The following is a 24,905-nucleotide window of genomic DNA, read 5'->3' on the forward strand; positions in this document are numbered from 1 at the left end:
GAGGAGGGGCTGTGCTTGCTTGCTTTCCTGACACTCTGCCCTGCTGGCCAATGTGTACTGTCTGAGTCTGGTGCCAATCAGAGAAGTGTCCCAAAGTGTGTGTTTTGTGTCCCAAAGTCTTTTGCAATTCTGTTAAGTTCCTTGCTGGTGGAAGCGCTCCAATCCTGAGCCTCTTGTTTGCTGCCTTTGCTTTGGCTGTGATTCCTTCTGACCTTTATACTTTGTACCCCCACAGTGGCAGCCTCTCACCCAGGACTAGGCAAAGTGCAGCCTATATATCCACTATTGCAAATTATACAAAAGGGAGTATTAAACCCAATCAGTAATTTTCAGGCATTTGACCACAGAATCTTGCTTGCTCAGAGATAAATCACAGTCCCATTAAAGCCTACATTGATATTGTTCCTGTCTTGGGTTGATAAGAATGGGTGGCTAGGCTTGTTTTTCTGGCTGCCTTGGGACAGGCATGATTTCAACAGGTGAAGTTTTTTCTAGTGCACAGATATAGTCATGGGGATGTGTTCTTCAAATTTCTGTCTTGTATTGCAGCTTATTTTATTTAGGAAAAAAGCCCCTTTTATCCCACTTTTAACATATGCTTTGGGGACAGCTTAGAAAAACTTAGAGCAGCCTTTCCCATAATAATAATAAAATAATAATAAAATTTTATTTGTTAGTCGCCTGTCTGTCCGAATTCACGGACGCTCTAGGCGACTTGACCTGACCATTGGCAATGCTGGCTGAGGCTGATGGGAGTTGTGGTCCAACAACATCTGGAGGCACACTGGTTGGGAAAGGGTGACTTAGAGAGTAAGAAAACCATTCAAGCATTCCGTTAAACAGCATAAAATGCAGTCATCATGATTTATTTATACGCTGCCTTTCTGTAGTAATCTATGCTCAAGGCAGCTCACAATATGAAAAAGTTTACATAATTTACTGTTACAAGACAAAAATCAAATAGTCAAACAATAAGTTAAAGAAAACATCATAAGAAACATACAATAAATTGAAACACCATTATATTCTGACCAGCAGAATTAAATTTTGGCCCAAACAGAAGTCTGTAAACAAAAACCCACAGCAATGAAACAGCAGAATAACTACAAAGTATATTCCATTTTGTTTCTATTGTGTGATGTGTGTTAAATTGTTGTGACCCACCCTGGGATCATGTGTGGTAAGAGATGGGATAGAAATCATATAAATGAATGAATGAATAATAAGCTAAAATAAAATAAATTGAATGCCTGGGCAAATATATATAAAAAGTCTTGGCCTGGAATGTATACTTTATCAGGCTTTGGGAGAGTATTCTCTAGTCTCAGGGTGCGGCCAGTGAAAAGACCCTGTCCTCAGTCATTGCCTGCTTAATCTTTGATGGGAGGGGCACCCAGGAAAAGATTTCTGTCACAGATCTTAATGAAACTTAATAAAACAGATCTTAACAACTGCAGATGTTGTTAGACTCCCAATTCCTATCAGCCTCAGCCAGCATGGCCAATGGTCAGAGATTATGGGAGCTGTAGTCCAGCAACATCTGGAGACCACAGGTTCTAACAGCTGCCTTAATTCATGGGCAGGTTCATGTGCTTTTTGTTAATTATTATATCCCACCTTTCCTTCAAGGTGGCATACATGATCCCCTCATTTTATCTTCACAGCAACTCTGTAAAGTAGATTAGGCTGAGAAATACTGTCTGGCTCAAGGTCACCCAGTGAGCATCATGGCTGAATCTATGTATCCCCAGTCCCCACTACGCATGTTAACCACTATGCCACACTGGCAGTTATGGTTATGGTAAAAGGCAGAGGAGCCCTACCAGAAAAAAAAGTGGAAGCTCTAGGGGAAGATTAGTTTATTAAGCTGACCCAAGTCATATAACTAACCTGTTCCTGGTACCTTCTGTAATGGTGCTTCTGCGATAGCATGGTGCCTGTAATTATCTTTTAAGTTGTGGCAGAAGCACTAAAATATTATGGTACGATAGCTAGCATTTTGGATAGTTTCTTGGTGGGGGGTACCAAATATCAGTCTGTCACCATTCCAACTTTTCATGGTGAAGCAGATAATCTTGGAGACTTATACGTGAACTTGCCAGCCTAACTTTCTCAGTGTTTATCATATGAGAGACTTTGGATATTAAGACGTTGTTTGTCTTAGGTCAAGGACATTGACTCTCACATCATTATCTTGCCTGGCAGTGAGGGACTATTAACACATGATAACCACAAAGAGTGAGAAGATGATTTTATCATTCGAGATATGGCAGGATAAGAGAACTCTGTGTGTCCATGTGTGTCTCTGTGTATGTACACACACATATACACTGCTGCTAAGTATGCTTAATAGGAAGTCCCATGGAACTCAATGGAACTTACTTCTGAGGAAATAGGCTGAGGACCAGATGATAAATCATAAAAATCATAATAGGTGGATTACAGCAAGAGGGACAAAAAACCTTTTGAAGGCAGGAAGGGGGGTCCTTTAGTTGTCAAGCAACTAACCATGGGTGCTCTTCTTTTCTTGGTTTTTACAATAAGGCAATATGGTGTAGTGGTTAGATTTTTGGCTTATGACTGGGGAGACCTGGGTTTTGATCCCCATGTAGCCATAAAGCTCAGTAGGTGGCCTTGGGTCAGTCACTCTTTCATAGCCTAACATTCCTCACAGGGTTGTTGTGAAAATAAAATGTGGTGAGGGGAAAGGAACCATGTACACTGCCCTTAGATCACTGAAGGAAGTAAAAAAAAGTAACGTCAGAGCTAGCCAAAAGTGGCTGCCTCAAATTCTCCACCCTATTTGGAGGTAGCAAATTTTTCCTGGATGTTATCCAGGAAGGGAAGCAGAAGTTCTCTGGCTATTTCTTGGGGCTGGGAATGCTTATCAGTAGCTGCAGTGACACAACTGCTTTTTTTTCTTTCTCTTCGTCTTTTTCCTTGACAGCATAGAGCCCATTTTGTTTTCCCCACAAGATCTAGCATTGTTCTGGGACACTCTTTGTGTGTGTGTGTGTGTGTGTAAGTGTGTGAGAAGGATGGCAGCATATCCCCACCCCACCCCTAATACTAAGAATGTTTTACAAAATGGAGAATATTCCCTGTTTGTTAGGGAAGGGGTGAAAAAGAAAATTCTCAGAAATTTGAAAATTTCTTAGAAAAGCCTCTGCTGGCAAATTTCAGCTCAGCTCTGGTAGTAATAATGTGAACTTCAGCTGTTGTGGTGGTGGTGGTGGTTACTGAGATAGGCCTAGAAGTCCTAGCATCAGGACAGAGATATTCAGAGATGCTGATTGCCTTCCCCATTCAAGGGACAGAGAGTGAGATGTGGTGTTAGCCAGGACAAGAAGCTGGAGCAGACCTGATTAGTGACCTTTCCCCACCTCTTTGGTGGTGCTGGGGACAGATTCCCAACTCCCCCAACCTTGTGAAACTGGCAAACCATTTTCATTCTGTCTCTTGCACCCTAAAATGAGTATTAATATTGCCTGCCAAGGGCCAAACTAAGCATGATGCATGATGATGGCAGATATTTGTTTCTTTTCATGTGGCTGCTCCATTGACTCAAAAGGGGTGACAGTTTGACAGCAAAAGGGGTGCATAGAAGAGGGTTGCTGAGCCCTTGTCCCTCCAATACTCTTCCTCCCCTCAGTCCATTGCTCTGGCCACCATTCTCCATTCTGGTCTTGCTTTTGCATTAAAGCTGGGAAGGGTGCAAAGAGACTGGGTAAAATGACATCAGGGAGGAGTGGCATGGGGTGTGGGAGGCTTCAGTGCTGCTCCTCCATGTGCTCCTCTTAATATTGCCATAGAAGGTAGCTATGAGACAGGAGAGGACCTTTTTGGTGGTGGCTCCCCCATTTGTGGAATGCTACGGAATCCGCAGGAATTATGGTGGTAGTAGCACAATCTGGCAGAGAAGCAATGCTCATGGCAACTTCCCAGAAGGCTCCAGTGATTTGTACTCAAAATACTAGCCCTATTATTTAAAACTATTAGTTAATTCAGCCTATTATTTAAAACTTTATGTCATCCATCCTCACATAGGTCATTAATATTTCCATTTTACAAATACTGAACTAAGACCTACAAAGGAGACCTACATTTCAAGTTCCACTGACTTGGTATATGACTTGTTATATGGCTTTAATTGGCATACTCCAGAGAACAGAATTGGGAGCTTCCAGTAACTGCATCTAATCCTTCCACTAGGGCATTCCTTGTTTGCATCACGTTTTGACAGGGATATGTTCTAACCTGTACAAATCCTAGCCTTTCTGTTTATGTTATCTATTAAGGTTGTCATCTGCTGCAGAAACTCATAATCTTTTTTTTTTTAAATAGAAAGGTGATAACATTGTTTTCCAATGTAGTTCAGGCTGGCATTTGCAAAAGAATGGCTGACTTGTCCATTGTGGTTTCTCCACTCTGTTGCTTGAGGAGTTTCCCCAAAAAAACTTTCTTATGAAAGGGGAAAAGGGCTGAGCGAACAAGTCTTTGAGACAAGTGCTTGCATGTTTACCAAAAAGAAATATGAGTTAGAGTGATTGTTTCATGAGATTCAAGCAGCACCGTTCTCTCAATTATTATTGCATTCTGCAGTCTGTCCAGTCAGGGAAAATGGTAGAGCACACACCCATAAACTGCTTTTGGTAATGGAAGGCCTTTGTAGATTTGCCTTACTGTGGTGTAATATATCATGGCTGGATTTGGATGATGGTGGAGGCTTGGATTCAAAATTCTGTTTAGACATTAATCTCCAAGGGGACCTTAGGCAAGTCACACTCTCTCAGTTGTTGTTTCTGTAAGGGTAAACTGGCATGCTGCCCTGAGCTTCTTGGAAGGACGGTGGGATCTGGATTGATTTTTGACTTCTTGACAGAGAGATGGAGCCCTGGGCTCCCACTGGGAGGAAGGGTGGGAGATAGATAGACAGATAGAGAGACAGACAGATAGATAGATATACCTTAATCCAACAAGAATTAGGGTGGCCACTCAAAAAGAGGGCATACGTCACCAAAAACCAGAACAGAGGATTCTGGGTTGTACTCAGCTAAGCCTTACTCAGAGTAGACCCATTGAAATTAATGAACCTAAATCATGTTTATTAACTTTAATGGGTTTACTCAGCAAAACCAGTATTAAATATCATCCATAATTTTGCATAAAATTTGCATGTGCTAATTTATCTGTATAGATGCAGATTTAGATAATTTAAATAGAATACATCTCACCATAGTGGCTAAGATTGTGACTGGGGACCTCTGTGCCTGCTCAATCTGCTGTCCAGGTGCTATCAGTTGATGGGTGACCTCAAGGCTCCTACTCTTGATTCATACATTTTTTAAAATCTTTAACTTAGACTTGAGCTGGACAACCCTTATAAATAGAGGACTGCCCTCTGTAAAGTGGGACATATGTCCACTCTGAACAGAATAGCTGGCTAAAGGAAATGAAGAGCTGCCCTGGGCTCCTACTGGGAGGAAGAGCAGGATATAAATTTAATAAATAAAATAAAATAAGAACTGGCAACAAGCATTATGTAAATGATAATGTGAAGATATGCCAATTTTTAAAAGAAGACGCTTCCATTCTTCAGAACCTAAGCAAGCATGGTGCCCCTCTCAGCTATCAGGATGGGACAGGGAGGCTGAAAGGTTGAGGGAGAACTGGGTTGGTAACAGTGACAGGCACAAGTGTGTGCACATCTGTTCTTGCTTCTCCCCCCATATCAGTCCAGGTGAGTGGCAGTGCCACCACAGCAGGAGGGTGGTGCAGTGTCGGTGCCTTGCTTCATGTATTGTGACTGAACCTAAGTTAGTATATTGTAGAGAGTTAGGATTGCTACCATTTCTCTTATTTAGGGCTGGCTCCAGGAATGTGGGGGCCCTTGGGCATTAGCCTGCCCCGGGCTCCTCTGCTTCCCTTCCGCGATCCCGCGGATCGCAAGACGAGCTTCCGAACCACCCGCCATCCCCAGCGCTTCACCTACCTTTCTCTGCTGTTCGTGCAGGGTTGCCATCAATAAAGATGGCGGCAGAGGTTTCCGTAAGGAACTGAAGCCTTTGCTGCCATCTTGCTGCGGGGCCCTCGGGCCAGTGCCCAACCTGGCCACCCTTTGGAACTGGCCCTGTTCAAGTCCCATGCTTTTAACAATGATTTATTTTATTTTATTTATTTCAAATATTTCCATAACACCTTTCAGGGAAAAGCCCCTCCAAGGTGGTTCACATACATAGCAAAACATCTCAGCCAGGAGTCAGGTGTTTTACACCCAGGGATGTGTGTGTGTGTGTGTGTGTGTATACTGTTACTGTATGTACCATGTGAGAAAGCACTCCACTCTGGCACGTTGATTAGTGGTTTGTGTACACAAAGTGCTTGCTGTTACTGTTTTCTTGCTGTCCTCAAATGCTCCCTCCCCATATATGTTTGCTTAAGGTATATGCTATTAACTTTATTATTAAATTAACTGGTAAATCTGTGTTTTAATCAGGGAAAAGCAACAAAGTAAAAGTACAATGTTGATTTAAACAGCAAAGTCCACTGTTCTTAAAAGGATTGCACCAGTGACCTTGCATAAATCACATAATGAATCTGGTCCCTTGTGGGACTGGCTCCAGACAGACTTGAAATTATTTCAACATGCAGAGTTAAGATCAATCCCAGCACTTTTAGAAGTACTTAAGCCAAGATTACAGGCAGTTTCTCTAGTATTCTGCATAGGTACACTAAGGTTCCAAAATAAGCTTTCTGTAGACACTATGCGTGAGCAGTATGTTTCAAGGTGGGGCTGAGACAAGACTATATGGCTGTGTGCATGCATGTGAGTTTTGTCTTTTGACTTTAGTGGGAGAACCAAGAATGTGTGGTGTATAGTTAATGAAATAGAAATGGAGAGGGTATGGGGAACCTGGGGCCCTCCAGATGTTGTTGGACTACAATCCTTGATTGCACCCTCTATTGTCCCTGACCATTGGCCATGCTGGCTGGGGCTAATGGGAGCTGGAGCAACATCTGGAGGGCTGCAGTTTCCCAAAGCCTGAATCAGAAGGCCCCTACAGACTGGTGTTTATTTGCAGGAGTATTCTGCAACATGTCCTTGATGGAATAATTGCACATTAGTGGTAGCTTTATAGTGGACTGTCCATTCCACCTGATTAGTTCTGCAAGGCTTTCCAAATGTTATTGCATTATTGTCATCTGGAGGAGCACTCTTGCATGATAGCATAATAGAAGTGGGACAAAGCAACAACAACCTGGAACATTTGTGGTATGAAAACTTACAGGAATTCAGGAGGAAGTTACAGGAAATGCACTGATTGGAAACGAAGTAGTATGTCTGCCCCAAAGCATTTGCAAACAGTATTGAAAGTGGGATTGTGTGTAACCATCCTGACACCATCAGGAGCACAAATAATCACGAATGCACAACAAAAAAGGCAACTGGAGGGCCCCAGTGTATGTAAGTCTTAGTCAGGATACGTCTTCAGTAGACACGTGAGAAAGCATCAGTTTCCATTCTGACTCAAGTTTGGCGCATACAGATATGGTTGGACTCCAACTCCCATAAGTTTTAGCCAGCATGGTCAATGGTCAGGGATGATAATCAAGCAACATCAGGAGGGCCACAGGTTCTCCATTCCTGCTATAAGTCAGTCTGAGAGGTCACAATTCAATACGTGGTTTTTCAGTTTGGGCCTATAACAGGTAAACAAAAACTTGCTGTAAATTTAGCATAGCAGTCGCTAGCAATGGTTTCTGGCAAGCTCAAACCTAACAAATCCAACAATTCTAAATATATCAAAAAGAGATTTCTGCCATTCACCATGGTGAGCTTTTAGGAATTTGTTGTCATTGCTGAAAGAAGATTTCACATTACTGAGCATCAGTTTTTAAGTATCCAGATCTATTCAGGGCTCAGCAATTTTTTTTTAATTTCTGGGAGCTAGCACCAGTTTCTTGACAATCATGTGTGCGGTTTTCTCCCTCGTCTCTGTCCATTTCATGGAATGAGAATGGTTGCTTCAGTTCACTTTTCAGTTTTTCTACATGGAGATAATTCTCAATGCAGTGAAAAACAGGTGTACATGATAGTACACACATTTTATAATCAATATGCATGCTAGGAAGCTAGTTAGCACACTGAAAGTATTGGCTTCCTCATGCTTGTACTCATGGCAAAACAAACACTTGCATGTTTTTTTATGAACAATGGTGTACACAATTTGCAGAACATCCCCATCCAGGAAAAACGCTTAGAACATTACATAGAACTGCCTTGCTAGATCAAAGGAAGGTATGAAAAGTTCAGTATTCTGTCTTCAGCAGCAGCCGGCCAGATGCCTCTGGATGCTGAAAAGAGTGTGAAATTGGTGGTATTCCATATTCCTATGTTTATTGCTCCACCATCTGGTACTCAGATGTATACTGCCTGTAAACATATGGGAAAGAACTCTTAGAGAGGTGGCCTTCAAATATATTTTGCATTCCTTTGCTTCTGAGTATCAGGAGTTATGGTCAGAATCCCCCTAGACTGGTAACACTTGGCCGGGTTTTTCTTTCAAAGAATGATGATAATCACATCACATCTTCTCAATGGTCCTGTCTCTTCCAGCTGCCTTGCCTATGTTTCTTAGCCAAGATGATCTCCAACTCACAGGGACCTTTGGGGTTTTAAAAGTAGTAGTGGTGGTAGAGAGGGAATTAGCAGAATAATATAAAATCTTCTTTGAGACCCTGGAAGAATGGATGGCATTCTTGGCCAACACTTCCCTTTGCTCATAGAAACACAAAGTGTATGGGGGTTCTATTTTTGGAACTCTCTTGTGTGATGCGACTTGATGCTATATTTGCATCAGAATTAGACATATAACAAGAGAGCCTTGTGTAACCCAGCTTTAATTGATGACCTTGTTCGGAGCTGACATATAATTCTTCACAGTCCAGCTCCTGCCAGTTCTCGATAGATCTTTTCAGTCTTTTTTTAAAAACAGTCTAAGTACTACCCCAGCTCCTCCCTGATATAAGAAAGTCAGCAGTGAATGGTTCCATTAATAGCCGAGATGTAAGGCCATAGAAAGGTTCAACCTGAGAAGCTGGTAATTGATAGGCTGGGATTGAGAGACAAGAAAAAATACATGACCATGAAATGCCCCAACCAAGCTTCTCATGCTTACACACTAGAGTTCTCATTGCTAGAGGTAGCAGGAAGGAAGAAGAGCTTTGCTGAGACACTGCCATTCTGTCTTCAGTGTATTATGCATCCACATATTCCTTGTACTGCTTTTTTTCTAAAAGGCATCAGAACCATTAGCTGGAGAGGCTGTACATATATTTGCTCACTAAGTCAACATAATATTCTCTGCTTGAGTAGAATGACCTTCCTTTAGTTCCAAGGCCTTTGGGAGAAGCAGTTAATGGGCAAGTTAATCTGAGAACCAGGCCTCTATAGAAGCCAATTGTGTGAGTTATGTGGGTGGTGGTGGGCGCTGTTTGTAGCAGCTCAGCTATTTGCTTTGCATTATAATGCAAGTGATTTGCTGCAAAGAGCCATACAACGCATAAAGACACAGTGACAGAGCACACAAACAGCCACACTCCATACATAAAGCTGCTATAAGAAGCTCATATAAACTTTGTGCTCTGATTAAAGGAATGCAAATGCCCATGGCTTTCTGTATGTGGGTGTAAGATCCCCCACTTTGATGCATGCTCATGCTTGTTTACATATTAAATGTTTGATTACTATGATCACTGTGCCCGTTTCATAGTGGATTATAAAAACAGAGAGATCAATTGGGAATATATGGATATTTCCACACAGGATGATTTTAGTTTGATTTCCTCTAATATACACTAATAGTATTTACTAGAGTAAATCACACTAAAATCAACTTATGTGGTTTGCATTTCATACATTGACCTGTCCAGATCAGTGCTCTGTGTTTTTCTAAGCACAAGTATGTATACCTCATAAAATAGATCTAGTACTCATGCAAATTAGGCACACCTCTTTTACCCTGGCCTTTGACACCTGAGATGTATAGTTTTAGGACCAACTCTATATTTGTGATGTGATTTTAGGTTGTATTTAACTGTTTTTAATGATGTATAACTGTTGAGACCCACCCAGGTAAAGGGTGGTCAATTAATGATAATGATAATAAATTTGATCCTGTGCATGTTTATTCAGAAGTAAGCCTCACACTGTGTTCAACTGAGTTCTAGTCCCAAGATAATGTGCATAGGATTACAGTCTTAATAGTCATCTAGTTAAATATTTCACACAACTTTTGGTCCGAGGATTGACCATTTTACTGACAGTATTCCATGCCTTTAACAGCTGCATGACTTACAGAAATTCAGCAGGTGACTTCTTCCCATGCTAGGAAAAACACAGCTGCCCTGTGAAAAGCTGGCAGTCCTATTTCATCTTGGGTATGGTTCTCGCATCCAACTTTCAGGAATTTCAGTTTTTCTTAAAATGTTTTTATCTTGTTGGGTGCTTCTTTGATATATCTTCACAAAGGAGACTTCTTTTCAACAGTTCTTTTTTTCATGGCTGCTTATTTTGCAATGCCACAGAAGTTGGCTTGCCAGCTATCCAGAAAAGGAAAACAACAACCCTGGCCTAGTCTGTTCCTCCTGTGGTTTTTGCAGATATTTGGTATATAGAAATCAACGCTGAACCTCTTCATAGCTTGAAGCTAAATATTGTCACCTGCTAAATTGCTGCAGATCAAAATGCTCAGGGGGCAGTTCAAAAGTTGGCAGATATATCTTTCAAAGCATTCCCCATCTCCTGACTTGTTTACACTTCAGCTGAGGGGATCCTAGATGGCCTTGTGTCCATCTGAAGGTCTCCTCTATTTGCAGGGCTGTCCAGTCCATTTCACAGACAAAGAATCTTAAGGAGGAAGGGCAGGGGCCTTGTAGAAGGGAGAGTAGGAACCTTGAAGTTGCCCATCAGCAATACAGGACAGCAGACTGAGGGGGCACACACTTTATATGGCCACTGTCTTTCCTCCTACAGTGAGATGTATTGCATTTCTATTTACATTTTAGGAATGCTTTCTAAAATTGCATCTATACATAGAAATTAGCATGTGTAAATTGTATGCAAATAAGTGGCCTCTGTTTTGATGATGTATAAGCGGCCACCCTAGACGCCATATATCTGGCTTTGCGATTAAAGGGGGGGGAAGCACTTTTCAGATATATTAACAAAGATAACATGTGTGAATGGAAGTGGCTTTTAGGGGGATGTGCTACAGTGGTAAGCAGTCAAGACAGAATGAGTGTGCATGTGGAATGCTGCTCACTGTTCTTTCAGACAGGGCCAGCCCTACCATTAGGCAGAGAGAGACAATTGCCTCAAGTAGCATATGCTGGAGGCAGCAGTAGTCCCTTGGCTGTTTCTCCTGCCCCCATCCCCAGGTGTTCCTCTTTCTTGGGGGACAGAGCTGTGTATGCCATGTGGCTTGTCCTACCCTCTGATGCTCCAGGTGCAGCTGAGGATGCCAGGATTGAAATAAAATTCAGCTGCCAGTAGGGATGGAATCCACTGACCAGTGCCGGTTTGAAAGTATTCTGGCAACCTAACAGACCAGTATTGATTTGAGTTCATTCTTTAACTGCTAGCCACTGCTTTTAGCTATCTGTTTTTCCCCTCACAAAAAATATTGATATTAATATTGATATTTTTAAAGGAAATATGATTACTTTGAAAGGAAATATCAATATTTTGAGAGGAAATATCAATAAAATTATCATTCTTAATATCAATATTTTAGAAGCGGATTTTTTTTAAAAAAAAACTGATTTAGAAAATAGCCATGGAAAATTGCTACATAAGAATCCAATCCACGACAATAGAGAAGAAGCAAATTAATGGAAAATTCTGTACCAAATGTGAATTGGGTGCAATTTTAGCATATCCCTACCTGCCTGACTTGTCAGCTGCTGCATGTGAGATGAGATAATGCCATCCTGTTATTGGCTTTAGGTAGCAAAATGTCTTGGACTGGCCTGCGTTGGATACAAATGAAAACTTTTTTTAAAAAAACCTTCCACCTTCGAAGTCAGATAACAGGGGGAAGTGCCTTAGTGCCACCAAAGATGGAAGGTCTTTTCCAGAGGCAAGAATTGTTTGTTGTATCCAACTAATTTCGACTCATATTAGACCCACAAAAATGAAGGGGCCTAAGTTAGTTATGTTGGTTAGTTACATTGAGTTGTAGTCTACTAAGTCCTACTCGGAGCAAACCCATTAAAATTAATGAACCTTAGTCATGTCCATTAACTTCATTGGGTCTACTTTGAGCAGGACTACTGTTGCATACCACTTATTGGTTCTACTCTGAGTATCACTAACATTGGATATCAACCCTTTGAATGTTGTTGCTAATTAGACAAGGTGGGAATATAATGCTCTCCACTATTTAATGGATATAAATTAATGAACTACGCTATCACCTACATCAGTGAAGCATATTGCCTTGCTTTGACTTGTTGGATGCTTGTGTAAGGGACCTATGATCTCCTGAAATGGGCAGCTCCAAAAGAGTTGGATTTCATGGAAACTAGAATACAAATGCTTATAGACTCTAATAATGACAATTCCATAGCCTGGATCAAATGGAGCCCTTTCATGTATTCATTTGTGAAGACACATCTGGGAGGAGGGGCAGCAAGCTCCTCTCCTAATTTATGCACAATCAGGCTAACCTTTGGCCCTCCAACTGTTGTTGGACTCCAACTCCCATCAGCCCCAGCCAGCATGGCCAATAGGCAGTGATGATGGGAGTTGTAGCTCAACATCTAGAGCAGCCTTTCCCAACCAGTGTGCCTCCAGATGTTGTTGGACCACAACTCCCATCTTTCTGACCATTGGCAATGCTGGCTGAGGCTGATGGGAGTTGTGGTCCAACAACATCTGGAGGCACACTGGTTGGGAAAGGCTGATTTAGAGGCTATAGGTTAGCCACCCCTGTGTTAGGGCATCAGCTAGAGCTTGGAAAAGTTACTTTTTAAAATTACAACTCCCATCAGCCCCAGCCAGCATGGCCAGTGGACTGGGCTGATGGGAGTTGTAGTTCAAAAAAGCAACTTTTCCAAGCTCTGGCACCAGCACATAGTTAAACTGGAATTTGCTACCGAAAGATGTGATGACATTAAAAGGGGATTGGACGCATTTGTAGATGATGAGGCTAACAACTGCTACTAGTCATGATGGCTGTACTCCAGGATCAGAGACAGCACATACCAGCTGCTGGGGAATAAGAGTGGGTGTGTTCTGCTGGTTTCAGTGCATCTCCACCTCTGTCTTCTGAAAATGGGGGAACATGATGCTAGTCAACCCCCACCCCTTTTAACTGTAAAACCTAGTGGGAGCAGCTTGAGTGCATTTTTTTTTAAAAAAAATCAGCTTCAAAGAGATTTCATAAGTGATCAGCAGATCAACCATTTCCCTTCCTGATGTGGCTAATGGAAATGCTTTGTTCTGGCGACTAGTGCTCACAGCCCTATTCTGTATTCATAGGCTAGTTCAAGGATGGAGAACCTGGGGACTGCAATTCCCAGTGTACTTGATTGTTGGCCACACTGCACAGGGCTGGTGGGAGATAGAGTCCAGCAGCAAGTTCCCCACCACTGGGCTAGACAAAGACTTGGAGAGGAAATTGTCAAATAATAGTACCAGGAAAAGAACTTTAATGTGTGAGATACTACACTACACTGTCACCATGGGGTCTGATCGGTTGCCAAAGGCATCAGAAGGAGAAAAGGAGGTGGACAAATACCCACACTCCACCTTGCCTCCACCTTGCCCCCTAAGAGCAAGTCAGGACATTTTTCTCTTTCATAGGCAGTTCTCCTAGCTGCACACGCCCACAGACCTTTTTATTCATGAGAAGGCCCTCCTACGCAGGATATAATCTCTGTTCCTGACTAAGGGACTAGCCTTGGTCAGCTGTAAGAAAGACACAGCTGCCTGTTGCCTCCATGGTTAGGCAACTGTTCCCTCCACAGTTTGGTAGCGTTGTCGCACCTCCTTGATCCTCTTCTCCTGCCATGGTCTCAATTCATGTGTCCCATAGCCTTGGTACAGTGGAGATACCTACACTCTGAGCCCTCACATGTTCCTGCCTTCATGATTATAGAGACAGTGCCCTGTCCGTTTAGCTATAACTGGAGTTTACCCTGAAGAAGTGGTGAGTTAAACGGTGAGGGATTTGTGCACTTCTGTCAAATGTCAGCATTCCAAATGTGATATGTCCATTGCATTTGGCAGGCAGAGCACTTGGTAAAGCTCTTCCAAAGCAGCATGACCTTGAGTTGGGCTAAAATGAAAGCCAGGATTTTTTTTTCCTGGCCTGTAATCCCATCTGCCCTGAGGAACTTTGAGTTGCACGCTAACTCTTGCAAACTGCAGTTTCAATAATGGGCAAAAAAAATTCTCTTAAGCAATGGATATGTTACACAACTTGCTCAAGGCAGCAGACAATCCATGTGTTTGCTTCCAGTGTTAATTTTAGCTTTCCCCAAAAATGAAAAAAGAGGAAGATTTTGACATGGCAGTGGATTGCCTTGTGAAATTATTATTTCAGGGTCCAAGTGTTTCAGGGTCCAAATATGGAGATGTCCAAACTCAGCAGGCAGAGCATTTGACATTAGCATGATCTTGATTTGAGCCAATGCAAGGTCCTGCTGAAATTACAGCAAACCTTTTACACAGTATATTGTACTAAGCAGAAATGGGCAAGATTTTAATGGGTTCCAGCTTTTTCAGATAGCATAGGATGACAATCTCCTATAGTGTTTCAGTACACATCTTTTTAACGTTTCCTCAAGGAAAATTGGTGTGCTGAGTGTGAGAAGAGGGACAGAAAGCAGTAAGAAGAAACAAATGATGGAAGCAATCTTCAGCTATTACCTGCCTTCTCCTCCATCAGTCTGTTTCTCTCTGTTTGCCATCTGGCCAGGTGAAGGCTATAGGTGCAGGAAGAGGAGATGAAGCTTGAAATACTGAAGGAAGCATATAGAAGCTAGCATTGTTGATGCCACATGTGAGCTGAGTATTACATACCAGTAGCCACTGTGACATTGTAGGGCAGGAGTAGCCAACTTGATGGTTTCCAGATTTTGTGGATTCCAGCTCCCATTAGCTCCAGCCAACATGGGTAGTGATCTATGATGATGGGAACTGTAGTCCAGCAACATCTGGGCAAGCACTATGTTGGCTACTCTTATTGTAGGGGATGCTGAGTCCCATACCTTGCTCTAGCTCTCTGGTGTATAGAACACAGGAAAAAAATGATGTATGTATGGTGTATGAGTTTACTCTTTACAGTCCATAGAATTGGAGGATATGTCAGAAGTATGAAGCTCAGCTGGATCTAGGATAGCTTTGATAGTAATTGAAATAGATATTGGATTGGATAAGAATATGCCAGATGAAAGATTCCTCTTCTAAATAAGAATAGGTTTATATAGCCATGAGAGTGGCTGTATATTAGAGCCAGCATGGATTTTTCATAGTCCTCCATGTTAAATTGAAACTATCCCCCATGCCATTCTGCTGCTTCCCATAAGCTCATTTCAAAACAAAATATTTCAAAACTTATAGTTCTGAACTCAGAAACGCTTGCTTAACAACCCTCTAAGTTTTCATGGTGATACACAAACACTCCTAAGCATGATTGCCCGGGAGTAAATCCCATTGACATCAATAAGCTTGCAAATGATCAAACTTGCCTTTCCCCTCCCTCTCTCCCTCCCCCTCTCTCCTCCTCCTCCTCCCCCTCCCGCTTCCCTCTTCCTCCTCCCCTGTCCATTCCAGCCCTCCCTCCCTCATATTCAGGTTCACCTATCCTATGATTGCGCGGGAGTAAATTCCATTGAACTCAATACACATGCAAATGATCAAACCTGCCTTCCTCCTCCCCTCCCCCTCCCACCTGCTCCCATTCCCCCTCTTCCACTTTTCCCATTCTCCTCCCCCTTCTTCCTGGCCTTGCTCCTCCTCCCCTGTGGTCAGGTTTACCTATCCTAGTAAATCCCATTGAACTCAATAAGTGTACAAATGATCAATCCATTCTTAGCAAAGTTGCACATGTTTTACCTCCCAGATTAAAAAGCAGAGAAATTCACTAATAGGCAAAAAAAACCCTTGCGGTTTGAGAGCGTACCTATAGCCAACATATATTTCTATCAAAATTTAAAAAGCAGGGAAATTGGGCAGCTATAGTGAATGTACCAGGGGAGCAGGAGACTGGATTTCTTCTCTGAGATACTGTACTACCTTACAAATTTGTCAAAATGCAAACACAATTTGGGTTGGTCTTTCACGTTCCAATCCACTTCCTGTGTAGTTTGGACGAATTTTGTAACATGTGCCCTCTGAGCATATGGTGACTGGTGGCAACACCTGCAATCAGGACTGCATCTCCAAAAATGGAAAATTAATTTTTTGTATGTTTGTTGGTGTTCTTACTTTGCTTCTTTACTGTGTTACTATTGTTCCTACAGAGAATCTAATTTAGAAAATTATATCTCATTCTTTATCCTAGAAATTGGTATCAAATTTATTTTTATTAATTTCAAAGCCTTTTTATTGGTCAGTGTCATATGATTGTGAAGACAACCTTTTGTGTTTCAAACTGGAGGTTATATTCTATTTCTATTTTGGGTGCATTAACAGTTAAATCTGAAATTTCAGCTCTGATGTAAAATTACACTGATTACAATATGTTGCTACTTAAGCAATAAATCTAGCTGTTGTGGAGGGAGGAAATAACGTGGCCTACCCAAGTGTTCAGTCTGCTATGCTTTCACTACTCCACTTGTGGAAGGGTGGACATGGTTAAAAGTTAAAAGTATAGAACACACTTAGAAAATTGCTAGAATATATTTCACTTCCCACTGTTTTATCTTGTGCAAACAGAGACACTCCCCATGTCCACTGGAGACTATTCTGCAGAATAGCCAGTGCCATTATTCCACAATTGTTTTTGGTGGTGTTTTTAGTCAAAATTATGCAAAGTGTTGCTGTATTTCACATATTCACAGAAACAGAAGCAAAATAACTTACCATAGGAAACTTTACTAAAATTACAAAGTCAATCAAACATATTTAAAGTGACTATCTGAACTATATCAACTGTCTTCATATTGTTGCTTCCGTCCTGCTAAAACAAGATCAGCACAGCACGTCATGTTTCTGTTATTTGCACTGATTACAGGTGTTGCCACCACTCACCATATGCTCAGAGGCACTTGTTACCAAATTCTTCCAAGCTACACAGGAAGTGGATTGGACTGTGAAAGACCAACCCAAATGGTGTTTGCATTTTTATAAATGTGTAGGGTAGTACAATAGGCCCTCAGGTTCAGGGCCTGAGACTGATCCTGTATCTTTAGGAGAAGAGAAAATCAGCCAAGTGCAGGTGTTCTTGCAACACTGTAATGAGAAAAACCACAAGGTGGAATTCTCCCTTCCCCCTGCACAACTTTTAAAGTTACAGAAGACCTCTTGGTTGCCAGGCCTGGCCTTTGAGAGGTCTTCTGTATCTTTAAAAGTTGTGCAGAGGGAAGGGAGAATTCCACCTTGTGGTTTTTTCCATTACAGTGTTGCAAGAACACCTGCACTTGGCTGACTTTCTCTTATCCTAAAGATACAGGATCAATCTCAGGCCCTAAGCCTGGCAACCCTATAGTACATTATCTCGGAGGGGAGGTTAGGTCTCCTGCTCCCCTGGTGCATTCACTATGGTTGCCCAATTTCCTTGCTTTTTAAGTTTGATAGAAATATCTGTTGGCTATAGGTACATTCTTAAACAACAAGGGTTTTTTTTTGCCTCGTAGTGAATTAATCATGTAACCTGTATTGTTGAGCAGTGACAGCAACTAATAAGCTGAGAGTCCACTATATTCACCCCCAAGTGTATAGAGGCTATGGATTTCTATAACTGCACCCTCCAGGTGCTTGCCACTATGCTCTCTCCCTTTTCAGAAGCTTTTAATGATGTGTTTTTATTCTTTAAAAGCCACCTCATTGGTGCTTCATGGAATAACATTGTTTTACTCCCTGATTTGCTTTTTGTAACGATTTTAATCGAACAGCAGTCAGTTTCTAATGATTTAATTGAATGTTAACATACGTAAAGTGTCCTGAATGCAGTATCCAAATGAAATCAGCATTTATTTATTTATTATTTGATTTATATCCCCCCCTTCCTCCCAGCAGGAGCCCAGGGTGGCATTTATTAATATAGTCAGTGTATTCTTACCCTCCTGACATTTACTCTGCTTTTTTACATGCCCCTTTTGGTAGAGCCAGTGTGGTGCAGTATGGTTAGACAAGAGCTACCAACCTTTTGGGTTCCATGGACACATTTGCAAATCAGAGAAACTGTTGTGGGCACCCTCCCCCACAACATAGCACATACTGCAACCTCTCCTATTGGCTATAATCGAATCCTTCTTCCAACCCTAATTTCATCAGCAGGAGGGGACCCTGTGAGCTCCAGGAAAAGTCTCTATGGTTTCATTTGTATCCACAGGCAACTTGGTGGCAACCCATCAGTTAGAGTGTCAGACTCAAACCTGGGAGATCAGGGTTCAACCGCCACTCATCCATGAAGTTTACAGGGTTAATCGCAGTCTTCCGGCCCAACCTGCCTTATAGGGTTGGTGTGAGGATAAAACGGGGAGAGGGAGAACCTTGAGTTTCTTTGATGAAAAGTAGTGTTTACATATAATAATAAATAAATAATATGCATCTGCTTATGGTCAGATACACCGGATGGCTTATTTATTTATTTATGTACCTAAAGAGCCAGGACTTAACCTGATCTGTCATTTTTTAGTATTTGTTTGCCAAGTTGGGACTGAAGTCTCTTTAAGCCATTTGTGCACAAACTTTAGGGGATAGCCCAGCCTGTCTTGCTTCTTGAATTACTCACTCAAACTGAGGGATGAAATTTGCTTCACTTGACTTCCTACCCAGTAACCTTTCATCCACAAAAGCTGCTTCGTCTCTGCTTGACTCTTTTTTGGGAGAGGGTGTTAAGGGGTCTAGGCTCAAACTATTTTGAGATGAATAAAGGCCCTTTTGTTTGCTCAAATGAAACATCTCACAGCAGAAGCCTGGCCAATGCTGGAAAGTTGGGTATTTGTCACTAACCTTCTGATGCATGGCAAATATTGATACACTTCACATTTTTTGGCTGAGGTGAAGACTTCACGATAAACTGAAGGTGCTACTTTAAACCTATGAACAAAACAAAAGCTATAAACCAAGAAGCCAGAATGTATTGTTCTTCCCTGTTTGTTTAGGAGGATCTGAAGGTGGGTAAATATCAAGTGGCCCCATGTGAAATTTGCAAAAAGAATTCCATTTTAATTGTTGTTTTCCTGGCTTTCAACAGTGGCTTGTTATCTATCTGAATTTAAGTCCGTGCCCTTTTTGCTCTGCCATTCCTTAAAAGAGACAACTAGGAAAATAGCTTTATAGTTTTAAGGCACATCTTGCATCTTTTCTTTTAATAAATATTCTGGGTTGTATCCAATGCTAGTCCTACTAAGAGTAGACCCATTGAAATTAATGGATATGATTAACTTAGGTTCATTAATTTCAGTGGGTCTACTGTTAGTAGGACTAGCATTGCATACAACCGTCTGTTTTGGAATGGGATGATTGCTCACTACTATGACATTCTTGAGTTATGGGAAGAAGCTATCTAAATTTCAGAGAAATTGGATAAGAATGGTCTAAATTACAATATAGGAGTTGTTACGTGCTGTAACACTGTAGCAGTGGCCACAAGCCATTTCTTTCTATCCCTTTGATTATGACCCTGGACCTCATTCTTTGCATCAAGGCTAGGGAACTGGACTACAATTCCCATCATCCTTCCCTATTAGCCATGCTGGCTGGGGCTGATGAGAGTCAGCCTAATAACATCTTGAAGGTCAAAGGTTTCCCCTCCCTGCTTTACATTGTAATGTGTGCTGTATTTCTGCCATACAGTGTGCTAGAGTATCTTCTTGGCCAATAAGTAACTTCTCTTAAACCCATGAAGAAGAACATAATATCTAACTGGTATATATCTAGTGCTAAGATCGACTTAACATTGTCTCCAGAGGCTTGAGTTTCAGTAATATAATCTCAAAGCTATTGAATATCCTATGAAGAAGGACATATTATCTAACTGGTATTGCTTTTTATTTTGTTTAAATCATTTCTTTGCTACCCTTTATCAGTAACACAAGGGTAGTTCACAACATTGCAACATAATTGCAATAAAATCAGCACATTGAAATACAATAAAATAGACCAAGTGCTAACATCTATTTAATTCTGTGTGGGATCCCGTGCATTTGTTCCATTAGGATTTATGCTTGTGCAGCAGAACTCCCCCCCCCGCTTTCCTCCTACTGCACACACCCCACATCCTCCCCAAATCTTCTCCAGAGGGTTGGTGAAAACCCCAGAACAGATATAGGAAGCACGTGGAGTGGGAATTCCATTGTGCAAGTGTAAACCTTTGCACTAATAGAACAAGTTACTTAGTGCAACATTAGATACAAGCCTCTGTTCTGTATTCTTGAGGTCTGAGTGATGGCAATTATGGGTTTGCCTGAAGGACAGCTGGGACACCTGTGCAAGGCTGACTGTTATTTTGTGTTTTTAGCTTGTATATGCAGTTGTGCGTGCTTCTGTATGCGTATGTAGGCTTCAAATTTTTGTCTCCAAATTCTGGAAAAATTGTGCTTTTTTTTATGGCCATGAAGAGAGGAAGTGGCCACAGTGCAATTTCAGAACCCATGCTTTTCCTTCATGAAGTTCCAGATCCAATTGCTGGTATTTCCAGATAAAAGGAAGATCAGGTACCAGAGCTAGGAAAAGCATCTTCCTTGGGCCCTTCAGGGTTTCCAGCAGCCAGAGTAGACATCACTGTCAGTACGTTTATTAATCCGGAGTGAATATTTTCTTTCTTTCCACATTACCCAAGGTCTACTGTATGGCTATGTACCATGCATCTGACTTTTGAATTTACCTAAATTTGAAGTAAATGTTCTTACATTTATATCCCACCTTTGTTCTACCATGGAACCCCATCATGGTGCTTCTGGATGTCTTCCATCCAGGCACTGGCCAGACATGCACCTGCTTTGCTTTAGGAAGGTGTTGGTCTCATGGAAATCCTATTTCCTGATCTGACAGTTGCCTTTTGATCTCTTTCAGTGGCAAATGAAATGTTGCCGATGTGATTCCAGAACCCCTCGTACACTCAACAGTCACCGGGTGGAAAATGTCCTCTCTTCTGCAGGACATACGCGGTGGTGGCAGTCCAAGAATGGTGAGCCTCTGTCTTGCTTAGTGAGTCTTCAAGAAACATAAGTGTGGACATACTGTGGATGAGGTCTTGGTTGGATACTTTAGAATAGGAATTATGGGCTGAGAGGGGCAAGGGTTGTGTAGATTCAGCAAACACAGTTTGGGTTTTAGTGGATTAAATGCAAAGAGGAAATGGATGACCTGGCTGACGGGAAAAATCTGTTTGCAGTTTTGTTTTCACAACCTTCATGACCTACTGTTCTGAAAACTACACTTTTTTGTCTCCTCAGATGTGAATCATGTCTCCGTCCAACTAGATTTGGATGAAAGGTTTCAACTTGATAGCATCTTGATGGATTTCAGGGTATGTGTATGGCTCTAATGCTAGTTACTGGGGATATAAGATATTCAGGTAGCCTTTGCAAGCCAAGTTGAATCTGATCAGGGCTCCAGTTAAATAACATTACCTACACTATTTTTTCTTTTTTCTTTTTTAAAAAACACATTGGGCTGAATCCAGCCTACATTAGTTGAGCAATGCATGTAACGTGTCCCATAAGATGTAAGTTCAGCTGGCTTAGGCTTGATCCAATTCCAACCCATTATCAGGTAGTAAAAAATTCAAAAATATATAAGGAGGAAGAACTACATTTAAAAGAAAGAAAAGATTCAACGATGCTATGAGATATTAACCCAGATCTAACAGTCTGGATATATGCAAAACTATTGGGCAGACTCAACATCAATTCTACTGCCTATTTTTAGAAAGCCATTTTGGAAGGCCTGTGCAGAAGATGATCAATAACAATAATAAAATGTGTTTTTAAATTTGTATATTTGTTTTTAATGTTTTTAATTATTGTAAACCACCCAGAGAGCTTCAGCTATGGGGCGGTATACAAATGCAACAAACAAACAAACAAACAAACAAACAAACAAACAAACAAACAAACAAACAAACAAACAAACAAACAAACAAACAAACAAACAAACAAACAAACAAACAAACATGGTTCCAAAATGCATATCAGTTTATGTTGTTTGCAGTGTGCTAGGTGCTGTGCTGAGCACAGAAGTGAAGTGTTTCATTTCTGAATAACACCCCAGTATTAAACATGTGAAGTAAGGCTGTGAGCCCCCACTGGCAGACCTGGAATTAAAAATCAGTAGAAATGAACACGGGACCAAGGCCTGTATGCAATATAGTGCAAAATAACTTCTTTTGTTTGCTCAAGGATTTACACTTGTTCGGTGGAACTTTCCCTCCTCTCCTTCGCCCATGTGCCCCCAAATCTTTTCTGGGTTTTCCTGCAACTCCTAAAGATTTGGTTGGACATGGAGAGCATACCACATATGGGGGGGGGGAGGAGGGTCTGTTGCACAAGCATAAATCCCTGCACTAATGGAATAGGTGTATTGGATACCACCCCAAGATAACAAAGCAATGGGGGTGGGACAGGAACCAGCAGCGAGGATGTTGCTCAGGCAGTTCACAGGTATGCTCATCCTTCAACACCACTTCAACTATGTGCATGGTAGACAACTTATTTGAAGCATGTATCCCTCATGCATGCATCCCCCATACCAAAAGTTCTCTGCAAGTGGCAAGTTTACACATCAGAGAAAAAAGCCTGGGAAAAGAGAGGAGATGGATGTCAGCTGCAGTAGACCCCCTGGGTCCTGTGAGCCCTGGCATTTGCCCAACCATCCCAGGTACTGATGTGGGGCCTGATCAGAACTGCAAATTTTTCAAAAGAAAATCAGTTGTTAGGTTCAGAATCAAGCACAACGTTGTGCAATTGTATACAAAATAAAATGCATGAAGTTTATTGATTTTAATGTTCTGGGGAAGGAGACACAGTCCTAAGGACATTGGAAGGTACCTTATACCAGGTCAGACTATTTGTCCATTGAGCACAATACTGTCTATTTCTTTGTCAGGGATCTGTCTCATATTTTTCTACTGGATCCTTTTAACTAGAAATGTGAACTAGGGATTGAACTTCAGATCATCTGCATGCACAGCACATGCTCCACCACTGATAGATGGTTCCTTCTGTAAATGTATATCTTTCTCTATATTAATATATCCAATACAATCTACTTTCATATCTCTTTGCCTCGTCCCTCCAGAGTCCTCTGCCAGTTGGCATGGTGATTGAGCGTTCTAATGACTTTGGCAAATCCTGGACGATTTATCAGTACTTGTCCACCAACTGTGCCACGTCATTTCCACAGATCTCCAGAGGCCTCCCTCAGACCTGGCAGGATGTGCATTGCCAGGATATCCATACTCAACACAGGCCACCTCAGAATGGGGGGAAGGTATAGTAAATGCAGTACTCATTCCTCAGAAAGACTAGGCGGATTTCCCTAAACATAGAGTTGCATTAGCAAACTTCAGCTAGGAACTTAGGGAGCTGCCTTGTACTGAGTCAGATCATTCCTCAGCCCTACCTGGGGACACCAGGGATTGAACCTGGGACCTTCTGCATGCAGGGCAGATGCTCTACCACTGAGCTATGGCTCTTCCTTTAGTTTGACAACAATCATCCACAGAGCTCCTCTACTGCACTACGAAGACAACTGGCTACCAACCATTCAGGTGCAGAGCAACAAATTACAGAGGGTCTTTCAAGCCATTTCTGTGGGGAATAGGTGGACTCTTTCAATCTGTCTGATCTAAGGCACAGATCATCTCACCTACCTGTCAAAGTTGGCCTGTGGGGGTGGAGACAGATAAAGATCTGCCCTTCCCGGGCCTAAAGTTTCCTCTCCCTTGCTCTAAATCGTGCAGGGTGCCTACACGGTTAAGGCTCCTCACTTCAGAAGCTATCCCTCAATACATGAAGAGCCAAGAGGAGCCACACGACCTTGGGGGGAGGGATAAATGCAAGGCCCTACAAGCCCTTTGTATCAGTGAGTAATGCATGAAGAGAGCTTATGTTATGGCTTTCCTTTTTTAAATAAAAAGTATCATGTTTTAAAATTTTTGCACTGAATTGCAGTATTGCTGCCACCTTTTGGAAGGAAGGAAGGAAGGAAGGATGTCTCATACAACCCTTCTTTGATGGGTGAAGTGACTATAGTGTTCATTGTACCACTAATTCTGTGCAACATCACCATTTCAGTGCTAATATGAAAAGCCATTGTCCTAACTGGGAAGTGTCATTGACAGTTTCTAGGACAGGATAGAAAAATCCATGCTTTGACCATCATCATTTTCTTCATCTTTGTTCTTGTTAAGGTTGAGTTCAATCCCATTGGCCTCGCATCTGGGATGAGGATGTCTCAAAGCCAAAAAACCAACAGTACGTATATAGTATTTATGTCTGCTATGGGGTGGGCACACATTGTACAAGTGGAGATTTATTGGGGGATTCCAGCCAGCAGAACATGCTTAGGCACCCAAGTGGATGTTTATAAGAATGGCAACTTTAAGATCTGGTGCCTGAGCTTGCTTTTTCCCTTCTCCCTCCCCTTTTCCTTGTGTGACATATCTTTTCAATTGTAAGCCTGAGGACAGAGACAGATTTACCCCTGAACTTTGTAAGCTGCTCTG

At 41.8% G+C, this 24,905-nt stretch overlaps 1 protein-coding gene across 1 annotated transcript in view; it reads left to right on the plus strand.

Annotated features, from left to right (window-relative positions):
* The window catches only part of LAMB3 (laminin subunit beta 3), a 78,063-nt gene that overhangs the window by 11,981 nt on the left and 41,177 nt on the right, over positions 1-24,905 (plus strand). Inside the window, exons 4-7 of the mRNA XM_061632048.1 lie at positions 21,251-21,365; positions 21,634-21,707; positions 23,477-23,668; positions 24,591-24,654. Of these exons, the coding sequence (XP_061488032.1) occupies positions 21,251-21,365; positions 21,634-21,707; positions 23,477-23,668; positions 24,591-24,654 (445 nt within the window). The remainder of the gene's footprint in view (positions 1-21,250; positions 21,366-21,633; positions 21,708-23,476; positions 23,669-24,590; positions 24,655-24,905) is intronic.

This window comes from Rhineura floridana, chromosome 6 (assembly GCF_030035675.1).
Source record: "Rhineura floridana isolate rRhiFlo1 chromosome 6, rRhiFlo1.hap2, whole genome shotgun sequence".
Lineage (NCBI taxonomy): Eukaryota > Metazoa > Chordata > Lepidosauria > Squamata > Rhineuridae > Rhineura > Rhineura floridana.